Source organism: Bacillus rossius, chromosome 16 (genome assembly GCF_032445375.1).
Source record: "Bacillus rossius redtenbacheri isolate Brsri chromosome 16, Brsri_v3, whole genome shotgun sequence".
Taxonomy (NCBI): domain Eukaryota; kingdom Metazoa; phylum Arthropoda; class Insecta; order Phasmatodea; family Bacillidae; genus Bacillus; species Bacillus rossius.
Genome location: NC_086343.1, coordinates 6,669,287 through 6,693,390, shown reverse-complemented (window position 1 = coordinate 6,693,390; position 24,104 = coordinate 6,669,287). Strand labels below are relative to the sequence as shown.

Genomic DNA, 24,104 nt, shown 5'->3' with positions numbered 1-24,104 from the left:
TGCAGCCGGCGTTCATCGATATATTAGACGTTGTCACGTCAAAAAAATTAATACAAAAAAAACTTAAATAAGTTTCTGCAATTGTATCTGTGTTATGCGCTTGAATGTCTTAATGTACTTTAAAACTGTCATTTTTATGATGTAATCCCAAATTGGATTGACCAAACAAATTGTGCCATACAAGCAGACACAGCCGAACGGTTTATAAGCGCGAAACGCTGATGTACACAGTATTTTTTTGTTTCTGTCATAGACAAATCTCCGAAATTCCTTAAAAAAAAACAGGCGTCTAAAGTAATAATTAAGGAAGATCCGTTGCAGTCAGCAGCACTGGATGAGTATGAAGCCCCGGAGGAAGTGGTCGCATCCTGTGTCTAGAGGTCTTCTGGAAGGACAAAGTCCTTTCCCCCCCCGGGCTGGCGGATGGACGACTCATCTGCCGTGACTCAAAAAAGGGAATGTAGGAGGGGGGGGGGGTTGTGTTCCGGCCCAGGAACCATGGACGGGAAGCGAGTTAAACCCCCCCCCCCCCCACCCACACCCCTGAAGCGGCAGCAGGGAGTCAAGACCGCAGAGTACGATGGATCGACTCACGGACTTCCGGAACCAATTAGATCGCCTACACGTTCCCACGTCACACTGCCTGCACTCTGTCGGGGGGGAAGCCTAAGATGTACATCAAGCTCTGTCCCTGCCCGAACACGCCCGAATATTCACCTTCGGCCAACCCTCTGGTTCATTTATATGTATTTACATTTCTCTGTTTATTTTAATGTAGCTATACTAACCTAACTAACCGTCCATAGTGTTTTAAAGTGTTTTAATGTAGCTAACCTAACCGACCACTTTTAATATTTGAATTCATTTTCCCTGCGCAAAAATGAAACAAATCCCGAGGTTGGCTGAAGGTGGATATTCGGGGCGTGTTCGGGCAGGGACAGAACTTGATGTACATATTAGGCTTCTCCTGTCGGGTAGGAGGGGGGGGGGGGGGGGCAGTTCCCCAGTCGCTATTCGCCAGACAAAAACCCCTTGGAACAAACTAAATACAACTTGTAAGGGGCTCCGCCTGCCCGGACACACACACGGTGTGCAGAGCTTCAGGAAAAACAACGCGATTATAAAACTGCTCAAGATATCCGAGCGGGGTCTGCTCACGAAAAGCATTTAAGAGTTCGCTGAGGGCGGAAAAGTACTTTTGATTTAGGATTAAGTTCATAAACTGTATTTTTAGAAGAGTTAAAATGGCTAAAACGTATGTTTTCAGGATAATTTTTAAGCGTGAAACAACAGGTACAGATTCTTGAAAGCACTTAAGGAACTTGCATGACCCCTTTATCTTCATTTCTCGGCCGTGTAATGTTACGGTCGCCGCTCAGATCTCACAGTTGTCCTGTGACGACGAGAAGACTGCGCGCCAGTCCAGAGGAGACACCGCGCTAGAAGCACCAGCGAGCGTCGCGCTTATCATCCCGCCTCGCTGAAACACGCTACACCCCCTGACGAGGCGAGGCCCAGGCCCTTGAGGTAGGTATCCGTATGTTGCAAACGACCGTAACGTAGCCCCCGGTTGCGTAACCAAAAAAAGTGGAATGTGAACAGGATTAGCTGCGGCGTTGCGTGTCAAAACTTGACACGAAGATTACGCAACGGGCGTTTTAGCCATTTTAACTCTTCTAAAAATATAGTTTAAAAACTTATTCCAAAATAAAAAGTACTTTTCGGCCCTCAGCGAACTCTCAAATGCACCAGTGATGTTCATTTAGGAACCTTCTCATGACTATAGTAATCAGTCCATTCAGTTTCCTTACTTTTTTGTGACTTAGTGACCTGTACACCAAGGGGCGGATCCAGAATGAGGCTCAGGGAGGGGCCAAATAATTTTTTATTTTTCTAATAAATTTTAGTTTATTTAGAATTGAAATACCGAACAGTAAGTTTAGGGTGGTCTCAATTAGCTTGCTGCTTTATTTCACAGTGGGTTGGAAGCTGAATAATAATTTTGCAGTTCTTATTTAGTCGTGTGCATTTGATTTCAGGTTCAAAAACGTCCTATTATATATAGCACTGCAGTAAAATAATACTTTGGTAATTTTGGAAAACTATGATTATGAAAAATCAGAAATTATTCAGGGTTCAGGGGGGTATACATGCCGCTATGCCCCCCCCCCCCCCTTTCCGGATCCGCCAATGCTGTACACCTTGATGTAACTTGCCTCAAATCTCTGACAGTTACCAAGAGTAGCACATTTCACCAATTGTAACTTGCGAAACAACCAAACGATGTTTTATTTGCGAACACTGTTGACAGTGAACAGCTGAGAGAACGATATGTAGAGAGCACTGGTTACTTCTTTGAAAAATCTATCAAATTTGAGACAAGTCACGTGAGACAGAATATGCACCGGCAAAGACTACAGAGGGGGGAGGGGAGTGCCCCGAAGAAGGTAGAAAACAAAATACTCTCGCACCAGCGCACGGCCAAAGGGAAGCCTTCTTTTCACAGACGAGAGAGCCAAACGGCCGAACGTGCATCTTAGTTTTTTTTTTGTTCATTGTAACTCAACTAATGGTCAATTAGGTTAGGTTAGCTACATTATAAATACTTTAAAACATTGTGGACGGTTGATTTGGTTAGGACAGCTACATTAAAGACTGTGAAATCATGTAAACGGTTTACCTAGCGCTGGATAGCTACATATTAAAAAGTTATTTGCTAAGCAACCATAAAATGATTTTACAGTAATGTAGCTATACTTACCTAATATAACCAACCATCAACAATGTTTTAAAGTATTTATAATGTAGCTAACCTATCCTAATCGAAAACAAAATTTAATGCCACACAGGTTAATACAATGAGATAGAACGGGGGAAAAAAAGCGAGCATGAACTTCGGGTGTGGCTCTCTCGTCTGTGAAATGAAGGCTTCCCCACGGCCAAAGTCCGCGAGAAATCAGCGGTTTCATTCCGCAGGAAGTGGTACAGGAGGCGCTCTTGGTAAGCGGCGAGAGAGAGAGAGAGAGAGAGAAACAGAGAGAGAGAGAGATACAGAGAGAGACAGAGAGAGCGAGAGAGAGAGAGACTTTCGTCTCACAGACACCCGGTCAGTACCGGAACACATTCCAAGTTCGCAGCTTCTTCGTGCCTGTTTCGCCGACGGGAAAACAGAAACGGAAGAAAGAAAAATAAAATAAGAAAACAATTTTGGGGGAAATTATACTTGTTCACGATCCCTGAGTATTTTTTTAAAGCCCTTCTTTTTTTCTTTCAGATTATTCGTTTACTAACGTGGATAATTCATATCTCAATGATGCATGGAGTTTATCAAACATTGAATGTATGGGCTAAGGTGTATCAACATTTTGGTGAATACCATACGTTGGCTATGAAATAAATATTATTTTACTTCAATTATTGCAAAATTATTATAATTATAGCGTAAGACTATTACCACACAAAAATTCGAAAATATAGTTTAGTTACATCAAAAAAAATGAAAGTAGGTATTTCTTAGGAATTGACCAAGTGTTGCTGAAAGGGTTAATGTCGCTGGCCTAACATAAACCAAATTTCATATTATTTACGATCACCTAGACGTGCGAATGAAAACGGGTCGTTACCACAACGCCGAACGTACAATAACGCCGAATGCCAAATTGACTACAACGCCGACAGCTAGAAAACTGCTGTGTACCACAACGCCGAAAAATGTTGCTGCGGGTAGCGGGCGCCACAGGAGCAAAATGAAAAACAACTGAATGAATTTGTGTGCTAACCTTACCTAACCTAACCTTTGTGGCGGTCCTGCAATGACATTTTTTCGGCGTTGTGGTACACAGTAGTTTTCTAGCTGTCGGCGTTGTAGTCAATTTTGCATTCGGCGTTATTGTACGTTCGGCGTTGTGGTGCGTCCCCAATGAAAACCAAAACCACACGAATTTTTTTTCTAGGATTCAATGAAAACCACCACCACCACCACCACCACCACACGATTTTTTCCTTAGGATTTTATTTATCTACCAGACATAAACCTAACCTACGGTACATTTTACTTACAAGGTAGAGAAACTTCACTGATGATGGTATACGAGAACGAGCGCAAAATACACAAATCCCATTCTACGGTCTACTGTCAAATCATCGAGAGTCCCCCACTCCGGACGGCTGCGCCTGACCCGGGGTGAGGACTCAGTGGCGTAGCCAGGGGGGGGGGGGGTTAGGGGTTCAAACCCCCTCCCCTTTAGCACCACAAATCTTTAATTAATTTCTTATTCATCACTCAAACAAATTTCATATTAAAATTAATAAAAAAATTTACCATTACAATATTTAAATTTAAGAACCGAAAACTGCTAAAATCGCACTATTTCACACCTTAAAATCCAAAATTTTCCCGGGGGGAGTACCCGCTTTAATACGGGGGGTGGGGGGGGGGGAAGGGGCATGCTTCTTAACACCAGCCCTCCATACACAAATCCTGGCTACGCCACTGGGGTGGGGTGAATGCGTGGGACAAGGCAAAGCGCGTGACGGACGGAGATGGCTATCGGGTGCAATCTGCGGACGACGTGCCTGTTGACAAGACGGAGGGGGAGGGGGGGGAGGGGGGGAGAGACCCGGTGTGCACGCCTGGGGACACGCCCACCACGATAACAACCCCCGGCCGGCGGCCGTGGGACGCAACCGAACACGATATCCCCCCCCCCCCCCCCGGAGACAGTCGTCGCGAGATAGCAGGGCGCTCGCTCGGCGGGAGATGATAACACGCGACCCCCCCCTGGGACAGCTCCCGGGGACCGGCGCTGGCAACTCCGGAGCCCCATCTCGCGGCGTCCTTAGACAAGAGTCCAGGGCGTCCGCAGTCAGTGGCGTAGCCAGGATTTGTGTATGGGAGGTGTGTTAATAAGCACGGCTCTTCCCTCCCCCCCCCCCCCCCCGGGTTTAAAGCGAGGGTGGTCCGGAGGTCCTCCCCCGGGAAAATGTGCATTTTTAAGGTGTAAAATAGTGCTATTTTAGCAGTTTTCGGTACTTAAATTTAAATATTGTGATGGTAATTTTTTTTTATTAAATTTTAATATGAAATTTGTTTGAGTGATGAATAAGAAATTAATTAAAGATTTGGTGCTAAAGGAGGGGGGGGGGGGTTGAACCCCTAAACCCCCCCCCCCCCCACCTCGGCTACGCCCCTGTCCACAGTTAGTATTTTCGGACTAGATCTAGTACTTTTATAAGTTTTTTTTTTTAAGTGATCTAGTACTCTCACGTTCAGATCTAGTACCTTTTTTTTTCCCTATTATATAATAATACTACAGTAACTCCAGTATGTTTCATTATTAAGCGTAATTATATTTTAAAAAAAAAAATTATGGAATGTATGTGTGTGTGTGTGTGTGTGGTGTGATATTTAAGTTAGAGCATTGCAATTTCATTATAACTTCATAAATTGTTGAAACCATAACAAATAATTTAGTACTTTTTTTTTCAAATCTAGTACTTTTTTCTCGCCTAAGTTGGTACGCAATATTTTTTTTTTCCCTTGTGGACACCCTGGACAAGACCAGTTGGAGAAAACCCCTGTCCACGACCTCTTGGGTTGTATCAATACACACAACAATTTATCAAAATTAACATGTTTAATTACATACGTTCTTTAAATTATTCATGCAATGGGGAATTTTGATTTAATTCAGTAATTTTTTTTGGATACACGCCATTGTGCAGTTTATTTTTGTTAATTTTGATTTAACACAGTTTTTTATGGACATACGCCAGTGCAGTTTATTTTTGTTTTTAGTTTATTTTTTTGATTTTCGAAATTTTTTCCATGACAAACAGTGCAAAACTGCAATGGCGTATGTCCAAAAAACTGCATTAAATGTTCAATTAAATTTTTAAAAAGTAAATTACATACGCTTGCAAAAGTACAAAACACTGGCTGACTTTAGCTCATTATAATAACTAACCCATTAGAAGTACATACAAATAATAGATAAATAAAATTTTCGTTCAGTAAAACTAAGAGTGTAGACAACTATACAGAGTATTCAATATGCTTAATTTTACAGCTTTATTATTTTAAAAAATAGATGCTTCAAATGTGTATTTAAATGTGATTTAATAAACTCCATCTGCGTATTATTGGGTGCGTTTTCAACATTTACTTACTCTAAACGGAATGGAAAATATTTTGAACAAACGAAATATTGAAAAGCGCAACGAAATCTTACGTTCTGTGTTTGACTTAATTGTAGCCTTTACCCTGGGACATAAAGGAATATAGCGGAGACTTAGCAAAACATTTACAAACTTCTGAGTTCATACCCTGTCCATAGCATCAATTTTTTTGGCAACACTTTAACCTTATATGGCTAACTTTTCTCAAAAATGAAGATTATCACGTCACACCTAATGAATAGGTTGATCGATATCCTATAAAAAAAATTACTTAGTATTGCTTCAGCAGGTATCCGTCATTAAAAAGAAGATATTAGTTAACTGGTTAAGAAAAATTGTGTCGGTGTCCAATTCAAATGTTATACATTTCTTTTCTTGTAAATTGGTCTTACCGTCCTAAACTCGTATTCTGATGTCAAAGATAAAATTTAATACTTCCATTGTGTTGTGTTTTGATATAATTTTTCCACTCAACTTATTAGTGTCAGAAATGTATTTTATAAATATTTTGTTAAATACTAGATGGAAAATATAAAGTAATGATATTAAAACTTGTGCAGGATAACGATTTACAAACCTTTTTACAGGAATGATAATGGTGATATATGTTCGATACAGTGTGGCCTGCAACACTGAAGAAACAATCGGCAAATGATTAAAAAAATTGCGAAGACCACTGGGAGTTTTCTGAAGATAGAATGACACTGCTTTTCTTCTTGTTATCCCTCGAACATATTACGACCAAATATTTTTTCCCGCACAAGTTTTAACTGATATCCATAGATCTATGGTGTGTGTATATATATATATATATATATATATATATATATATATATATATATATATATATATATATATATATATTTGTTTTAGTATAAACGGAAAACAATTTCTTGCAAATTAAAACATTAAATTTAATACGGCCATAGTCTTCTAAACATTTAATTATGTTAGTTTACAGAAAACTGTAAAAGTTTTGCGCGATACTAGAAAACATCGATCAGCTGAAGCGTTATAGAGTTGCACGTTTCCTTCTCAAACCACCTTGACCTTCAACTCTAAAAAAAAAAACAAAAAAAAAAACCTTACAATAGAAAAAAAATCATTTTAAATATTATAATGTCAAGGTAAAATTAATTTCTTAAAATTTTATTCTACAGGAAGTCCATATAAATCTGCAATACAATTTTCCTGATTTTCCACGACGAAATGTCAAATTTTCCTCACTATTATTTTTAACTAATTCAACTATTTTACGGATTTCTTAAAGAAATAACGAAAATAGTCTCCACCCTTCCCATATCTGACCTAGGATTATATAACAAAAAAAAAAAAAAAGTAAATTAATCATGACTTTCCCAAGATTTCAAATAAATTCCCTAACGTTCCAGAATGAAGAAACCCTGGTTATAAAATTATCAACGTAACAATTCCATGAATGTAGTTTTCAACGCGAGTCCACAAAATACGATCAGCGTGCCCGTGCTGCAAGCCAAGACAAAATGGCTGCCGGCGGCACTTCCACGCGATTCACGGGCAGGCTGACAGATGGCGCGCGGCGCGATGCGAGTGTGTCGATGGATCGATACGCGGAGGCGACAATGCGCGCCTATCAAAACGTATCCCTCCCTCCCCCTCCCACGCGGAGAGCAGCTGTGGGCTCGCCAGCACGTGCCCACACTCCAGGGCCAACCCCATTGTACTCCCCTCCACCCTCTTTCCACAAGCCCCGCCCCCGCTCTCACCCGCCCCTTCTGTAGCACCCTCGACACGCACGTGGCGAAGTTGTAACGGCCGGCGGGTGACGTATCTAGCAACGATAGTATCCCAGGTAATCCGAAACATATCGGAATAGACTTCCGACGGACATACCCGCCAAAATCCACATAAGTAATAGGTAGAGACCTATAAAAATCGCGGATTCATTTCGCGATAGGATAAGAGTCCAAATACTTTTGACATTGTTTTGCTTCAGTGATTGGGCCACAGTTTATCTGAAGGACTCTGGGCAAATGAAAAATCTTCAACAGAAGAATTGTTTTAGAAATAAACTTAAGAGGCCGTGTCACAAATTTGCGCTCCTATCTATATCAATGTTATTTTAAAAGGCAGTTTTTCTCAAAGTCTATAAGAGGTAGGGGCCAGAAATTTTGCCTACTGAAAGTATACAATACATTTAACATAACCGCTTTTTTCAAATTTAGTTATCATATCATATATTATTTCTGTGATGAAAAAAATATAATCAATATTTTGATTTGTCCAGATACAGTGAAATTTCGCTTATATTTATAATTATTTAGCAAAAACTGAAAAGGCCATTGAAATGTATTGTACATTACCTTCCGATCAGTGTCTTCATGATCATGATGGGTTTAAAAACCTGGTTGTAATCAAGTCTTTAACTATTTCATGACAACATTTATACTTAATAATTTGGAGATAGGCCTTTTCTATCCTAAGCCCCTGAGCTTTTACTATCTGGTCTGGCGACCGACCTGACACTCTTCAACCACCCCAAGGGTCTCCGATTGCACATCCTATAAAAAAAAAGCTGTTCGTTCATTTGTTTTTGTGTCACAGACTTCACACATTTATGCCAAGGGAATATTCCGCTGATGTGACGCCATACGAATGTATTATTCGCGACCATACAACTTTTTTGTTTGTCATCGGGAAGAAATGTTCATTTTGAATTGAGCATTTTTAAATGTCAGCGTAGAATATGCTTATCTGCCCATTTTGTTTCTTCCCATAATAATGAGTAAAGTTAACATTGTCATAGACATTTTATTATATTCGTTTGCCGTCCAAGTAAAACGGTCACACTATATCGCACGTAAATATATATTTTACTAATTTGTTAGTTGTCATTTTATTTAAGTTACAAATAACAGTATTCAAAAACTATTACTTAATAGTCCAGAAAAGAGATTGAGTTATTATTCATTTAATAGGGGTTTAAAATATGGTACTACATACATATTATATAGGGGAGACCGGGGCTGGTTGTAACAGGGGCAGGTTGTAACAGGGCGAATAGTTCCACGACCAGCCACAAGAGCGTATCATCGTTTCAGCCATCAAGGCACATTATGATGCCTTCAGTGCGAGTGGTAACACTGTGGCAGTCGGACGATTTCACTGGCGACAAGAAGGAAAAAATTGTTTTTGGACGAGGTAAGTAAATATTGTTTGTTTGACTGACATTCGTATTGTACGTAATGTATAGGGAGTTTAGAAAATGTCTTCGGGGCAAAATAATCTCCTAAGCTTTAGGTTCTGATATGTTTTGTTGGCATTGGAAACAAATACAAACTATATGGTAAAATTAAATGTTTTCTATAATGATGTCACATGGGGTAGGTTGTAACAGCGAAATTAATCTGTTACAACCTGCCCCACGTACTGTTACAACCTACCCCGTGACCACGTTTACCTAATTTATTGTTCCTTTTAAGTCTTTTATGAAAGAAAAAAAATACATTTTAAACGGTTTTATCTTGTAGATGTAATTAATAACTTCCAGTCAAATTTTAATTTCAGATGCGTAACTACAAAACAAAAACCGACAAAGGAAAATATTCTATTGACATGTTGGAGAAAGCAGCTGAAGTTGTAAGAGAAGGAAGATCTGTTAGGCATGCTGCGAAAACGTACAACATCTGCCATGTGACACTTGGGAGGTACATAAAAAAGAAAAACAAACGTAAGTTGCATTCATTAATGAATTTTCTTAATTACATCTGCTTGATTTATAACATAAATACGTCTCAACAATGGGTTGTAAACGTTTTTTATTGTATTAGTACAAAAATATGGTTTTGCGTAGTTTAGATTTTCTTATGTGAAAACAGGAGCAAAATTAACATAGGCCTGTATGGTTTTTCTATTGTTTCAGGTTTAAATGCAGTCGATATTAATTTTCGAGAGGAGTGGAAACCTTTGGCTGGTTATTATGGGAACAGACAGGTATTTACACCTTTGCAAGAGATCGCTCTTGTTTCCTACATAAAAACATGTTCTGACATATATTTTGGACTCACTCCACGTGATGTACGTCATCTTGCATTCTTATGTGGGAAGAAGTATAATGTTCCCATGCCAAACACATGGAGTGACAAAGAACTAGCAGGTGCAGATTGGCTCTCTTCCTTTTTAAAGCGCCACCCAGACCTTTCCATTCGGACTCCAGAGGCAACTAGTTTGGGAAGGGCTTCTAGTTTTAATCGTGCCAACGTTTCCAAATTTTTTGACAAACTCTCTGAAGTTTATGATCGCCATTCTTTCACAGCTAATGACATTTGGAATGTAGATGAGACCGGGGTCACTACTGTCCAGAATCCTTCAAAAATCGTAGCAAGAAAGGGGGTAAAACAAATTGGAGCAATGGCATCATCTGAACGAGGGCAGTTAGTTACTCTAACTGTAGCAGTAAATGCTGCTGGAAATGCTATCCCTCCTATGTTTATTTTTCCTAGGGTAAGGTATTATGATCACTTCATCAGAGATGGTCCAACTGGATGTATAGGTGCTGCAAATAAGTCTGGCTGGACTACGGAGGTAGAGTTCTTGCTTTTTCTTAAGCATTTTGTTTCTTGTATTCGTTCGAGCCCAGAGAAACCTATCCTCCTCCTTCTAGACAATCATCAGTCGCATTTAGCTCCTAACTGTTTAGATTTTGCCAAAGAAAATGGCATTGTAATGCTATCGTTCCCACCTCACTGCACTCATCGCCTTCAGCCACTTGATCGAAGTGTTTTTGCCCCACTCAAAAAACAGATCAATATGGCAATGGATGCATGGTTGAGGAACAACAAAACACCAGAGAGCACAGTTAAGCCTATGTCAATCTATGATATTACCTCAATCTTAAAGATAGCTTTTCCCACTGCCACAACGCCAAGAAATATCCAACAAGGATTTGAGAAATGTGGAATACATCCTTATAATAGGGAAATATTTCAGGATGCCGATTTCGCTCCTTCGTTTGTGACAGACAGGCCTGATCCAGACTTAGCACCAAGTTGTTCACACGATGTGTCCAGGGATTCACAAGGAACACCAGTTCAATCATTTTCTAACTGTTCCCACACACCAGAGAAGTTTTCTCCAGAAGTGGTTCTACCTCTTCCTAAAGTCGCTCCAAGGAAAAGGAAAGGAGGAAGAAAGACCAGGAAAAGTGCCATTTTGACGGATACTCCAGAGAAGAAAGCCATTGAAGAAGAATTTGCGAAACGAGGAACACCAGGCTTGATTAAGATAAAAGGGAATGTATCACAAACGCGCATGCCTGCAAAATCCACGCCCAAACATTCTCTAAAACGAAGATCAGCAGAGTGCAGCTCATCAGAGGAAGAAAGCGAGTGCTTTTGTTTAGTGTGTTTGGAATCATTCCCTACAAGCAAACCAGGAGAGGAGTGGGTTCGTTGTCTAAACTGCCAGTTATGGTCGCATTTTTCTTGTGCAAAAAAATCTAAAATGTATATTTGTCATAATTGCCAATCAGATGAAATCTCTGAGTGAGGACCACTGTTCATTTAATATTTGACAAACTGAAGTTAAACAAGTGAAAAAATAATAATTTTTGTTGAAATATATTGTATAAGTAGTAATTTGTTATAAGTAATCCCAGTAAAAATTATATTTTACCTTGTAGTAATGTTGTTACAACCTACCCCAATGTGTGTTACAACCAGCCCCGCCTCGGGGCAGGTTGTAACACTTTACACCTCCGAGGTTTTAGATTTGTACAGAAAAATATGCTAGAGGAAAATTTATGTAAAAATTGTTTTGTAAAAGTAGAATAACTACTGAATAAGTTAGCTCAGTCAGAAGTGCCGTTTATGTTATCCATGATCAGATAAAAAATAAAATAGCGAAACTGTTACAACCAGCCCCGGTCTCCCCTATATTATACATATTATATATATTATACATATATTATCTTGTTGTCTTCTTTGTAACTTTACTGGAAGAATGGCATTTGGTATGTATGTTAACTCACAATGAAAATACTTCAGAAGTACTCAACAGTGAACAACCTAGGCCCTATACTAATTTCATTATGTTCATGGAAATATAATTGAAATTACTAATAATGAACGGTATGTGTTTCACGTAGAGATATCGTACGAACTGTATGTGGTACAGACCAACATTTGCTAAGGCTCTGAAAATACTTAATTTCAGTTAATGTGTGGAGAATATTAAAAGTTAGAAATAATGATATATATAAAACAATGCAAAGTTATCAGCATAAAAATAGAAGTTATTTTTACGTAGCGCCTATTGGAATGAATATTTTGTGTTGAATTATGTGGCATGATTAATATTCTCTTATGGTATGTGTGTTTTGTTAAAATCTTATAAAACATAACTTACTGTTGAATGATTTTCATTTTTTTTATGATCTTATTTAAACAAGTTTTAATTATATTACACATGTCTATTTTAAAAGCATTTTAATGTATACTTATAGAATTGTAATAGGCTTTATAAGGACTCTCAAAATGCATGTGAGTATCTATAATTATCTGCATCACCATTATGGCCGTTTCACAAGATCAAATATTTATTGAATTCAATCAGTTGCATTCATTGTACATGATTTTCAATTTGTACATTGAATTCAATACAAATTGAAGATGTTATTCAACTAAGCTTATTAACTTATAAGTATTTTGTTTGTCCAGTACATAAAAGTAAAAGATTCTTTATTATTTAAATAATGAGCATCTATAAGCAATAACGTTTTCTAAATATTTACATAAACATAATGAAATCTAATTTTTCAATACTTTATATCTACGATCACATCAACGGCAGTATTATGTAATCAATGAGGTAATGAAATATCTTTAAAAGATATTTTCTCCTCTGTAAAGTAAATTTGTGATACAGCCCTCTTAATGTTAGTCTAGTGAGTTATTTCGTCTTCTAATATGCTACAGCAATATATAAAACTAAGTTTTGTTAGTGTTTTAGTCTTTTGTAATGTTAAAGTGTAATGTAATCAATTAATTTTTTTTGTAAATTCTTATTCATAAAGATAAATATCATAATAAGATAAATAGTAATATTTGTAAATTTAGAATTCTTTGAAACAACATCGATAAGAGGTTCTCCTACCTCTGTTAAACTGTATGATGGTGCATTGTAAAAAATTAGGTAGTCTGACTTAAGTGAGATTGTATTTAGATTGTGTGTAATGCATATGCAATATCTAAGCATAAGAATTTAGGTATTATCCTTTTAAAACGTTACACTATGAATTTCGTACACTTTTTAATGTCAACTAACATTATTTTTCACGGAATATTACATCCAGATAAAGAATAATTACCAATGTTTGAAGATTAATTATATTCCGATACATTTAAAGTATTAAAATTTTTAGATACGACTCATACTACAGTTGTAAATGTGAGATTTCTTGATTCTGAATCCCTGCATCCGCAATTTCCTAGTGAGCCGCCGGTCAGATTGTCATCCTCTCAGATTGTCGAGGAACCAGATACATTTTTCGTCGAGTAATCTGGCGGTATAGTAGCTTTATCACGCGCTGAGGTTACAGTTACTTCGGTTGAATAAGCCACTAAATCTCACTGTTAAAAGAGAGAACTTCTAGACCAGAATATTGGAAATAAAAATTTACTGACACGGCCTCTTAAATCAAATTAATGTTAATGAAGTGTTAATTTAAAACGATGAAATTGAAATCATAAATCAAATTCACGAATCTGATGCTTTTGAAAAGCCCGCCAAAACCTGCGGAACGTGACAATGAGTCATGCTTTTTCGTGCGTGCAGCCGGCGTTCACCGGTGATATTATGCGTTTGCTTTCACAGCCGTGTCTTACAAATCTGTAATAAAATTTCTTTGACTATTTTCTGACGTGTAAACATCTTCGCTCTCGGTATACGGTATTTCGTACGAGTAATTTCTTAAATTGGAACGAAAGTCACTGAACGGAAATGTGACACATAAGATGACGGACATGAACCCGTATATAGACACTTTCGTAAACATTAGAGGACATGCAAATAAAGTATTGGAGTTCCAAATGAAACTTTTATGATGGTTTAACTACCCTAAAATAGTCATAATAAAAATAATAACAAGTTTCAAAATATCTCAGACAGCTGGCATTTAGATTATTATACGTATTCTCCTTCTAAATTGCCAAGAGGCTCAGTAACACAGTGGTAGAGTTTAAAATTTCTATATGTTTCGTGCTGCTAATGGCGGCAAGCAACGTTTATTACGATTCAGGCAGCGAATTCTAGCGGCGGGAGCAGAAAGTGTGTGTGCGATTCGCATCCAGAAATTTTGTTATTTGAAAAGCGACTATTTTATTCATCAGATTATATATAACTAGAGACCTGAAAAATTCGCGGGTTCATTTCGTGTTATGCTAAAATTCAAATAATTATACCTTAGTGCGGCTTCTGCCATTGGTTCACTGTTAATCTGGAGGACTGAGGGCCAATTAAGAGTCCCTCGCTCATAGAAGGGTCGAATCACAGGTTACCCACCAGTCGACGACGACTTGCAAGTCAGCAGCCAATGTATAGTTGGCATTTGCCCGAGTGTGTAGAGGATATTGGAGTCTATCCTGAAGTTAATTGAATTCTCGAATTTTTCCGGTCTCTATATATAACGCTCGGCATTCGATTAAATAATTCTACGTTAAATGCCATGTCCAGAGTTTCGTATTATAAGTTTATTTGCAACATGAACAACATGAGAACTTACGTGGATGCTCGTTTACAAGGTGAGATGTTTACACATCACTGGCAAGTGCTGAAATGAAAAGACTCATGCACATTTTTTTTAAAAAATAATTTATACTTACGTTGAAATTTTCTGAAAAGAAATAAAGATTATCCAGCCTCTATAATCCCCACTGATATCCTAGTTCTCTCTACACTTTCTTTCAAACAAAACATTACTTAGCCTACGCAATTTTATAGTACGACCAAGCACAAATACTATCTGAAAAAAAAAAAAAAAAAGAAAGCTTCTACAGTTTAGGTGAAGGCAGACTGCAGCATTACAATTTTCTTCTCGAAATAATTATATCACTAAAGAATTTCAACGATTGCCAGGATTTCAAGTAAAATCCGACCTTTCCTGACTTTCCAGAATGTGGACATCCTAGCTTTCTAACACCGAGAGAGAGAGAGAGAGCTGTTATCTAGAATTAAATATTATAAACTTACTTTTGTACACGTATAATATTTGAAGCTAAATGCATAACATGAGCATCTTGTAATAAAAAGAAGCTATTCTCGAGAACTGCACGAAATTCAACTTAGCCTCTCTCACACATGTTCCAACTTGCAACATATTGTAACAAGTATTTTAATTTTTACGACACCTCCTTGTCTTGAAAAAGTCATTTAGCAGACATTAAATAAAAGTGTCCATATTATCTGAGATGCGCGATAAACTAAAATAGTTTGTAAGGTATAAGAAAACAAACAAAAAACGCAAGGATCTGAAAACAAACTATTTTGCTTCACGAAATGTTATTTCTACTAAGGTTTAATTCAATAAGAAGATCGTGGTGAATTAATTATCAGTGCATAATACCATTATTATAAACAATAGGGATCGCTACCCTATTCATGCGGCGAATTTTCAGTCAGGAATTCCTAATAATGTGCATTTCACAAGTGACAAGAAAGAAAAAAGCATGCGCTGGGATACCCTGATTAGCCACCACATGTAAAATAAATTACGTATGTAAATGTAACAGAAAGATATGCAATAATTCTACCATGACTACAAACTGATAATAATATGAATAAAAATTTACGATGATGTTTCTTCACACGTTTGTGGTTCACGTAAACGCAATTCACGTGTGCCAATAATGTTCTGAACATATATATTTTTTTACGTCAGAAATCTAAAATCCCAGAAAACGGTGACGTCATCGCACCTGTTCTGAAGCAAAAAATTTTACAATAATATTATCATTAAGTAAAATATTATTGTTTTAAGTAACTTACTGATTTTTTTGTACTTAACGCCAATGCAGCGCCTCTGATCACACAAGTAAAAACGAGAGAATGACGTCTACACGTCGTGTTGGCCACATTATCCGTCAAGACGCACGCATAACGGAGAATACGAACAGCTGCGAAATACCCCGTCCGTCTAACCATTGAATATTTTATCAACGGTCTAACGAAACTGGCCAAAATTTCCGGGTGCCAACACTGTAGGACTCTTTTGTCGGCGACTGAAGCTTTCTTTCGTTCCGCGCAACGCGCGCTAACCAAGATGACCTTGAAGCGTGCGCGCCCCTCCCCCTTCCTGCCCAGACTTCCCCCGCCCATTGATACAGGTTCTTCTAAGGCTCGGCCCACGACAGCGACCGCTTAGCCGAAGAAGTTACGCCCCATCTCCCCATTTACTCACTACCGTTCACTGCCATTCGCCATTACTTTCAACATTTCTTTTTCGACGAGATAACGTCTTATAAATCTATGAACGCCAGCTGCACGCACGAAATGTTTTCACGTTCCACCCGAGCCGAGCGTGCAAGAACCGGCCAAGCACCGTTGCGAGAAAATCTTCTATACTATCAAACAGGTTAAGGCGGGCTTTTTAACTAATTGTTCGTGATTATATTTAAACAAATTATTTAAATTAAGTTTGCAAAAACTGTAAATAATATTCGAAAATTAAAAAAAAAATGCAATCTTTTATCAATGTTTTCTTATGACGTTACCACGCAAAATTATCGTCCGTAAACCGACTTTACAGACAAGCCCCTTGACGTGATGTCAAGTGACGTGCTAATGGTACCACCAAAATTAGAGGGAGCAAGAGAGGTGGGTTGGGGGGGGGCACATACCACGTGCCTCGGCCCACCTTGGAGAAGAAAAAAAAAACAACTCCCACGAGAAGAGATAAAAGAAACACAGATGAAACAGCGCCAACTTCGCCCTTGAATGATCCGACAAGGTCACATGAAAGCCAAGACAAAAAAAAAGAGGAAAAGTACAGGAGGAAAAAAGGGAGGGAGCACTTAATCACGAGTGCACTGCCAACGCAGGCAGTACACTTTTTTTTTGAATTGCAAATTGTCGCACCTGGATTTGCGACGTTTCGAATTAGAAATTGAAATTTCTTCTCCCCTTAAATCGCTGCCAGAAGGAAAAAAGGTCCATGTTATGACGTCTGACTTTATTCAAATCACACTTGCTTTCAGTAAGTTTCGGAAGAAACTACCAGTTTAAGCTCTTGGATGTACAGTGGTGAAGAAAATGTATGAATTTAAGACTCGGTACCACACGGTCATTATTTGGTGATTTCATTTTACTGTCCTATCATTTGGGGGCTTTTTTTTTTAAATGTAAATTTGTCACGATGGCTCTCCTGCAATTTCTTTCGTCTCGAACTGTACACGTCCGAACAACTCCAGCACACCACAAGGTCAAGTGAAGTACGCGGGTCACAAGTACGTACTGAGTACTTGAGTGCGGACACTGCCTCGCGCTGTAACAATTAATTGTTCACGGATGCGTTATGTTTACTGAAGACAGACGCTTCTTCTCGTGAATCATGTTGGCCAATCGTCAGCGGTACTTTGCTTTGTGGGTAGTGGAATGTAAACAAGATGGCGGTTTCTAGTGTTGATTTATGGTGAAAAATACATTATTGTATCCGGTAAAATGTGTTGAGATTGTGTGTATATCCAAACAACAATCGTCGGTGCATTATCGCCCCGCTTCACAGATTAATATGCCCCCAAATGACCCGCTAATCCGGGCACACACACGGTGTGCAGATCTTCAGTAGAAACCACACAACCGAAAACTACTTGAGATATCCGAGTGGGGTCTGCTTACGAAAACTATTTAAGAATACGCAATGGGTGGATAAGTACGTAATTTTTTTTTGACGTGATAAACGTCTTATAAATCGATGAACGCCCGGCTGCACGCACGAAAAAATTGTCACGTTCCGCATGAGCCGAGCGTGCAAGGAACCGGCCAACCACCGTGCGAGAAAATCTTCCATAATATCAAACAGGTTAAGGCGGGCTTTTCAACTAATTGTTCGTGATTATATATAAACAAATTATTTTAAATTAAATTTCAAAAAACTTTAAGTAATATTTGAAAATTAAAAAGTATGCAATTTTTCATCAATGTTTTATTATGACGTTATCACGTAAAATTATCGTTCGTAAACCGACTTTACAGACAACCCCCCCCCCCTTTTTTTTTTGAAGCGTGAAAATGGCTAAAACGAGTTTTTTCTGAATAATTTTTGGACCTGAAAAGCCTGATACAGATTCTTGAAAGCACTCAAGGGACTTGCATTACACCTTTATCTTCATTTCTCAGCAATATAATGTTACGGTCACCGCTCAGATCTCACAGTTGTCCTGTGCACGACGAGAAGACTGCGCGCCAGTCCAGAGGAGACACCGCGCTAGAAGCACCAGCGAGCGTCGCGCTAACACAGATACGCCGCTGACCAGGCGAGACCCCTTAACACCAGCGAGGGAAAACGTTGCCAAAAAAAAACTTCGAAGCACACCTCTTGTCTGAGACTGTACACGGAGGTTGTGCTTCTTTCATACATAGTCTGTACGTGCCCGGGCCAACTGCATCCGCGGGGGCCCTGACAGGGTCGCCACCACGAAAGACCGAATATGATCCAGGGTTGCCACACACCATTGAGTTCAATAGGCAAGAAGTTCGCGTGTGGAATATTTGTCATGGTAATACTTTACATCAAAATGAGAACGACCCTCCTACCACTGTTTCCTATCTGGATAACAAAACCCATTGTTTTGGTTATAATGAAATTCAACGCTAATTCCTTGGAAGGGTTATCACGTCAGTTTGACAACAATCACTACATTATTTAATTTTCAAGAGAATTCTTGGCGATATCCTTTCACGCTTAAACAAACTTCTAGCGTTATTAGCCTTTACATAGTTTAACTGTGTAAATTATAATTGTGTTACTGTTTACTTTGCTAGACAACTGTTAGCCAGTTGATTTCAACTTCAGAACAGACATACCCTCCATAGTCTAATACCGCCATTACTCTTACTACAACCGATTTTCCTAAAAAAAATTTCCTGGTTTCTCTGTCTCACCTAAGATTTTCCCATCTCATCGGTCCAGCTGGCAAGATAACATGTACACAAATCACAATGCACATTATCAAAGCATATTTCAACAAGCATGTATGATATGCAGATTTGAATATATATAAAATTTATTTAGTCAATATTGAATTTGTGTTATGACAGAATACTGATAACATATTTTTTTTTGTGATCATCCGAAAGACTAAATATATTTTACTGTGCTTAAAATTAAAGCACAGTTGCTTCTATCCCTTACGTGTGATTCATGTTAGTAAACATCAGATGCGAATTATTAATAACACACGAATTTCTGACTAAAACACACAGCAGTTCCGAAACATGAAGATATACTATATAATATAAAAAATTACTCATATAGTCTTTCGTAACTATGATATTGTCAATTTACCTAAATTTCCCAGAATTTCCCTGTTTGCGGGAAGCGTTAATATGTCTGACATGATTATAGATTTTTGAAAAAAAATTACGAGTTTTTTTTTTACCAAAACCATAATTTGGATTTCCTGACCTTAACACGTAATTATTTCCCTATGTTAAATTGCACACACACACAAACACAAATATGACAACCATTTATGAATTATAACTATTAGTGTGTGGAAAAAAACCCGTTAAAATGGACGTTAAAATCGGCGGAAAACGCTGTGCACCACACGTCCAATCGACTAACCAACCAGGTCATGAAGTTTCATGGCTTGTAGGTTGTTAGTAGGGAGTTCACCAACGTTTCGGTCTATGCTGCAGTCACCATCAATCAAAGACTGTTACCCTGATGATAGCTACAGAAATGTCAACAGGAACACAAGAGACTGTTAGGCCAACCGTAATGAAGGCAACTTGAATTGCGACCGAAACGAGCTCTTTACTTCGGACGCTATGCTGCAGTCACCGTCAATAGAAGACTGTTTACCCTGATTATAGCTACAGAAAGGTCAACAGGAACACAAGAGACTGTTATAGGCCTACCGTAATGAAGGCAACTTGAATTGCGACCGAAACGAGCTCTTTACTTCGGACGCTATGCTGCAGTCACCGTCAATAGAAGACTGTTACCCTGATGATAGCTACAGAAATGTCAACAGGAACACAAGAGACTGTTATAGGCCTACCGTAATGAAGGCAACTTCAATTGCGACCGAAACGAGCTGTTTATTTTGGACGCGGCAGAGACGCAAAAAGTCAAGAAACCTCAGGCAACGGAGCCGAAAACCGGGCGACCCTTTATCGACCACGGGACGTGTTACGCAGTCGAGGAATTGCGCGGGGTACGACGGCCGCTGCAGACTTCGCCCCGACTCGGCCTTGCGCTTCCGTCACGTGGTGCGGGCAAAGGGCAGGAGCCTAGTCAGAGGTGCATCAGAGACGCGGGGTGATTTTAGCGCGGTGTCGCCTCTAAGGGGCGCGCGGCTTTCTCGTCGTGAGATCCGAACGGTAACACTAACATTACGGGTAGCAGTCACTAGGCCGAAAGTCATTTGGCCGAAATTTCGGCCTAGTGCCTGTCGGCCTAGTGTCTGTCGGCCTAGTTCCCTCGGCCTAGTGCCTTTCGGCCTAGTGATTTTCGGCCTACTGTCGCGGCCCCGACATTGCATGGCGGAGGAATTAAGATAAAGGTCCGTTGAGTGCTTTCAAGAATCTGCACCGGGCGTTTCATTTCAAAAAATTTTTAACCTGGAAACAAGGACTTTAAGCCTCTTTAACTCTCCTAAAATTACAGTTTTTGACGTGACAACGCCTAATCAATCGATGAACCCCGGCTGCACGCACGAAAAAGTGCCCTGTAACGCACATTATCCCGTTACGCTGTGTCCCGTTACGCTCATTGTACGCTTGCGCCGCATCTATCTCTCTTCCACTCGATTGGAACAACCATCGATTTGACTTTTTCGAGGCACATTAACCTTGAAACACTCCCATTCCTTTCCTACTTTTCCTATCATCGTCCTATCCTTAACAGAATAACACAGATTGGAAGAAGTTAAATAGCAAATATGTGTAAAAGTTATAGTTAAAATAATCTGTTCGTTAAAGTAATAAACATATTCGAATTAATGAGTGCAAAAAAAGTAAATGTATCAATTAAATTGTAGATTTCATTTCACTCCTTCTTTGTATCCATACAAAATAGTGATAATTCAATAAAAATGATTCAATTTTATTCATAAAAGTATGCAATCATTTCATCAATGTTTTGTTATGACGTTGTCACGTTAAACTGTCGTCCGTAAACCGACTTTACAGACAACCAAGTTTTTTAAAATCTAAATACGGAAACGGGTACTACCCATCCGACCTCAATGCATTCTCAAATTCTCTTCTTTCGCAGAAGAGCACCTCTCTGGTCGTCAAGTCACGTGGTTTCCTCCTGAGGCGCTACACACCTCGTGTACGTGAAGGTGTGCCTCGAGTGATCACGCGGCCGACAGAGGGAAGCTTTCGGAAATGTCATGTTCTTCCCCTGTTCCCCTCCCTAGACTACCAGGTGGGACGGTATGTGCATCAGCCATCCAGCCGTGGTAATCCTCTTATTCACTGAACCAGAGTCAAGACGCCCCCCCGAACAATTCGCGTTCGTGCATCTTCGGATTTTTCTTCCACCTTCCCTCCCCCTAATATTTCGTAACGAAATGCCAAGTTTGTAAGTAATTTATCTTTTTTTTCTGTCTTAGTTTCTTAGTTTTTTAGGTGCTGACTGGCGGCGGAGTGAGTGGTCAGTGCAACAACTCACCACCAGGGGCGCTTGCGTCCCTGGTCACTAAATCCAGTCCTGAATAAAAAGCAAAGCGGACCACGAGTCCAAGTGCCCAACCCCCGCATGGTAGATTCTTTTCTACTCTGACTTGACACTTCATCCAGACCATCCTCTGTCTCCTGTAAATTCCTACACGTAATGCATACCAAATTGCATCCCGCATGAATGTGCCCAGGGTTTTCCCTGTGTCTATGCAGGTTTTACCTGGGCCCAACCTATCTCTAGTTATAGTCTAGATTTAAGAGTGAGGGGAGTTAGTCATGGCGCCAATCGCTGCCATGACTGGCCAATCCCTTCGTAGCACATGATGCATGCGACCCTCTCCCTGCATGGCTAATCCCAGCATGACTAGGCGTATAGGCTTCGGCCTGAGACGCACTTAGATCCCTCCCTAACCCGGACTCCTCCAAAATACACTTAGTTTTAGTTAGGTTAGGAAAAAAAAATCCCTCCCCCTAAGTAAGTTTAGGTTAGATGTGTTACACAAATAACACATTGATGAAAAATTGCATGATTTTTAATTTTCAAATATTATTAACAGATTTTGCAAATTTAATTCAAATAATTTGTTTAAATATAATCACGAACAATTAGTTTAAAAAGCCCGCCTTAACCTGTTTGATATTACAGAAGAATTTCTCGCACGGTGGTTGGCCGGTTCTTGCACGCTCGGCTCAGGCGGAACGTGACAATTTTTCGTGCGTGCAGCCGGCGTTCATCGATTCATAAGACGTTATCACCTCAAAAAAAAGAAAGGCATTATGTTCAACCGGGAAATTAAAGCTCTGTTCACGTGCACACTCCTCGGCCAGTGTGCCGTGAGGTGATGCGACTCAGCGGACGGAGCTTGGCGCCGAGGCGGGCGAAAGTTGGCAGCCGTGGGAGGCGGCAGACAGCTGACCGCGCAGGGGAGGGGGCAAGGGTAGGGGGTCAATGCCATGCGTCAGCTGCCAGGCCTCCGAACCACAACACCTGCCGGTAGCGGCCTGGCGGGGAGACGAGACAACATGCTGGTCTCCCAGGGCAACAGGCCCAGGAGAGAAAAGAAAAGGTTTCAACCTGTGACACATTTGTCCAAAACGGAATTCTTGCACAGCGATAGAATCTAGTATGCCTAAATAGCAACACCGGAGACAACACTGCAGACCTTGTGAGTAACCCCGAAAACGCGCAGGTAAGTCATGACCACAGACACTTACAGCAGTCCATAGAAATGATTTCCCATTTACGCAAGTAAGGGGGTACGACGGCGCACTGAGACAGTGATAAACATTGCTTACGCAATGATGGCGGCCGCCAGCAAACGATGACTGGTTGTCAACATCAACGACGGCGTGGTCTGGGAGCGAAAGGTGTAACTAAAGTTGCGGACATCAACAAGATGGCGGCCTCCAGCACACAACGACTGCTGGGGGCCGCCATCATTGCGTAATCAATGTTTACACTGTCCCAGTACGCCGTCGTAACCCCTACTTACGCAGCTTTTAATGCACTCTCCATAAATTTGCCAAAAATAATATTTTCCAAGTGTTAATATTAAAAGTACAATATGAATCGATTAATTCATGAAACAAGGCCTTTTACTCCGTCAAGGACATCATAACGAATATTCGCATAAAAATCAGAAGTCCGACGTAATAATCACTTTAACAAAAGTTGTTGCATGTTTCTTAAGCTTCGGTGACATTTTTTTTTCAAGAGGCTAGCGTAATCGTTTGAATTGCTAGAGCGTTCCGAGCGTAAATGTTATGTGTTTACTGCGACAGTGCTGGGGGGAGGTTTTTCGCTCACACGAAATTGAGGTTTCTTTCCGTCTCCGAACAATGGCTAGGGACGTACGGCCTGCACCGTCGCTGGCCGCGTCGTAACAATACGTTGAAAATATTTGCGACATATACAACGCGTGCAAAGTAATGCACATGAAAATGAAACTAACCCTTTAACTCGATCCGTCCCAATCCCTTCGCCAGGGATCCCGCCGCACCCCACAATCGCCCGGATGCGATCCGCATCCGGCAGCCGCATG

The 24,104-nt window shown here is 39.8% G+C and overlaps 2 protein-coding genes across 5 annotated transcripts in view; one reads left to right on the top strand and one right to left on the bottom strand.

Moving 5' to 3' along the window:
* LOC134540257 (myb-related protein B) overlaps positions 1-24,104 on the bottom strand; it is a 101,625-nt gene that overhangs the window by 51,192 nt on the left and 26,329 nt on the right. The gene's annotated exons all lie outside the window — the stretch shown is intronic.
* Positions 9,166-12,080, top strand: LOC134540173 (uncharacterized). The gene is made up of 2 exons (XM_063382728.1): positions 9,166-9,886; positions 10,079-12,080. The coding sequence occupies exons 1-2, from the start codon at positions 9,724-9,726 to the stop codon at positions 11,701-11,703; spliced, it is 1,788 nt and encodes a 595-aa protein (XP_063238798.1). The 5' UTR covers positions 9,166-9,723; the 3' UTR covers positions 11,704-12,080.

Coding starts and splice junctions, on each gene's coding strand:
- LOC134540173 (XM_063382728.1), top strand. CDS start 9,724: ATGCGTAACTACAAAACAAAAACCGACAAAGGAAAATATTCTATTGAC. Junction 9,887..10,078: donor CATAAAAAAGAAAAACAAAC/GTAAGTTGCATT, acceptor CTATTGTTTCAG/GTTTAAATGCAGTCGATATT.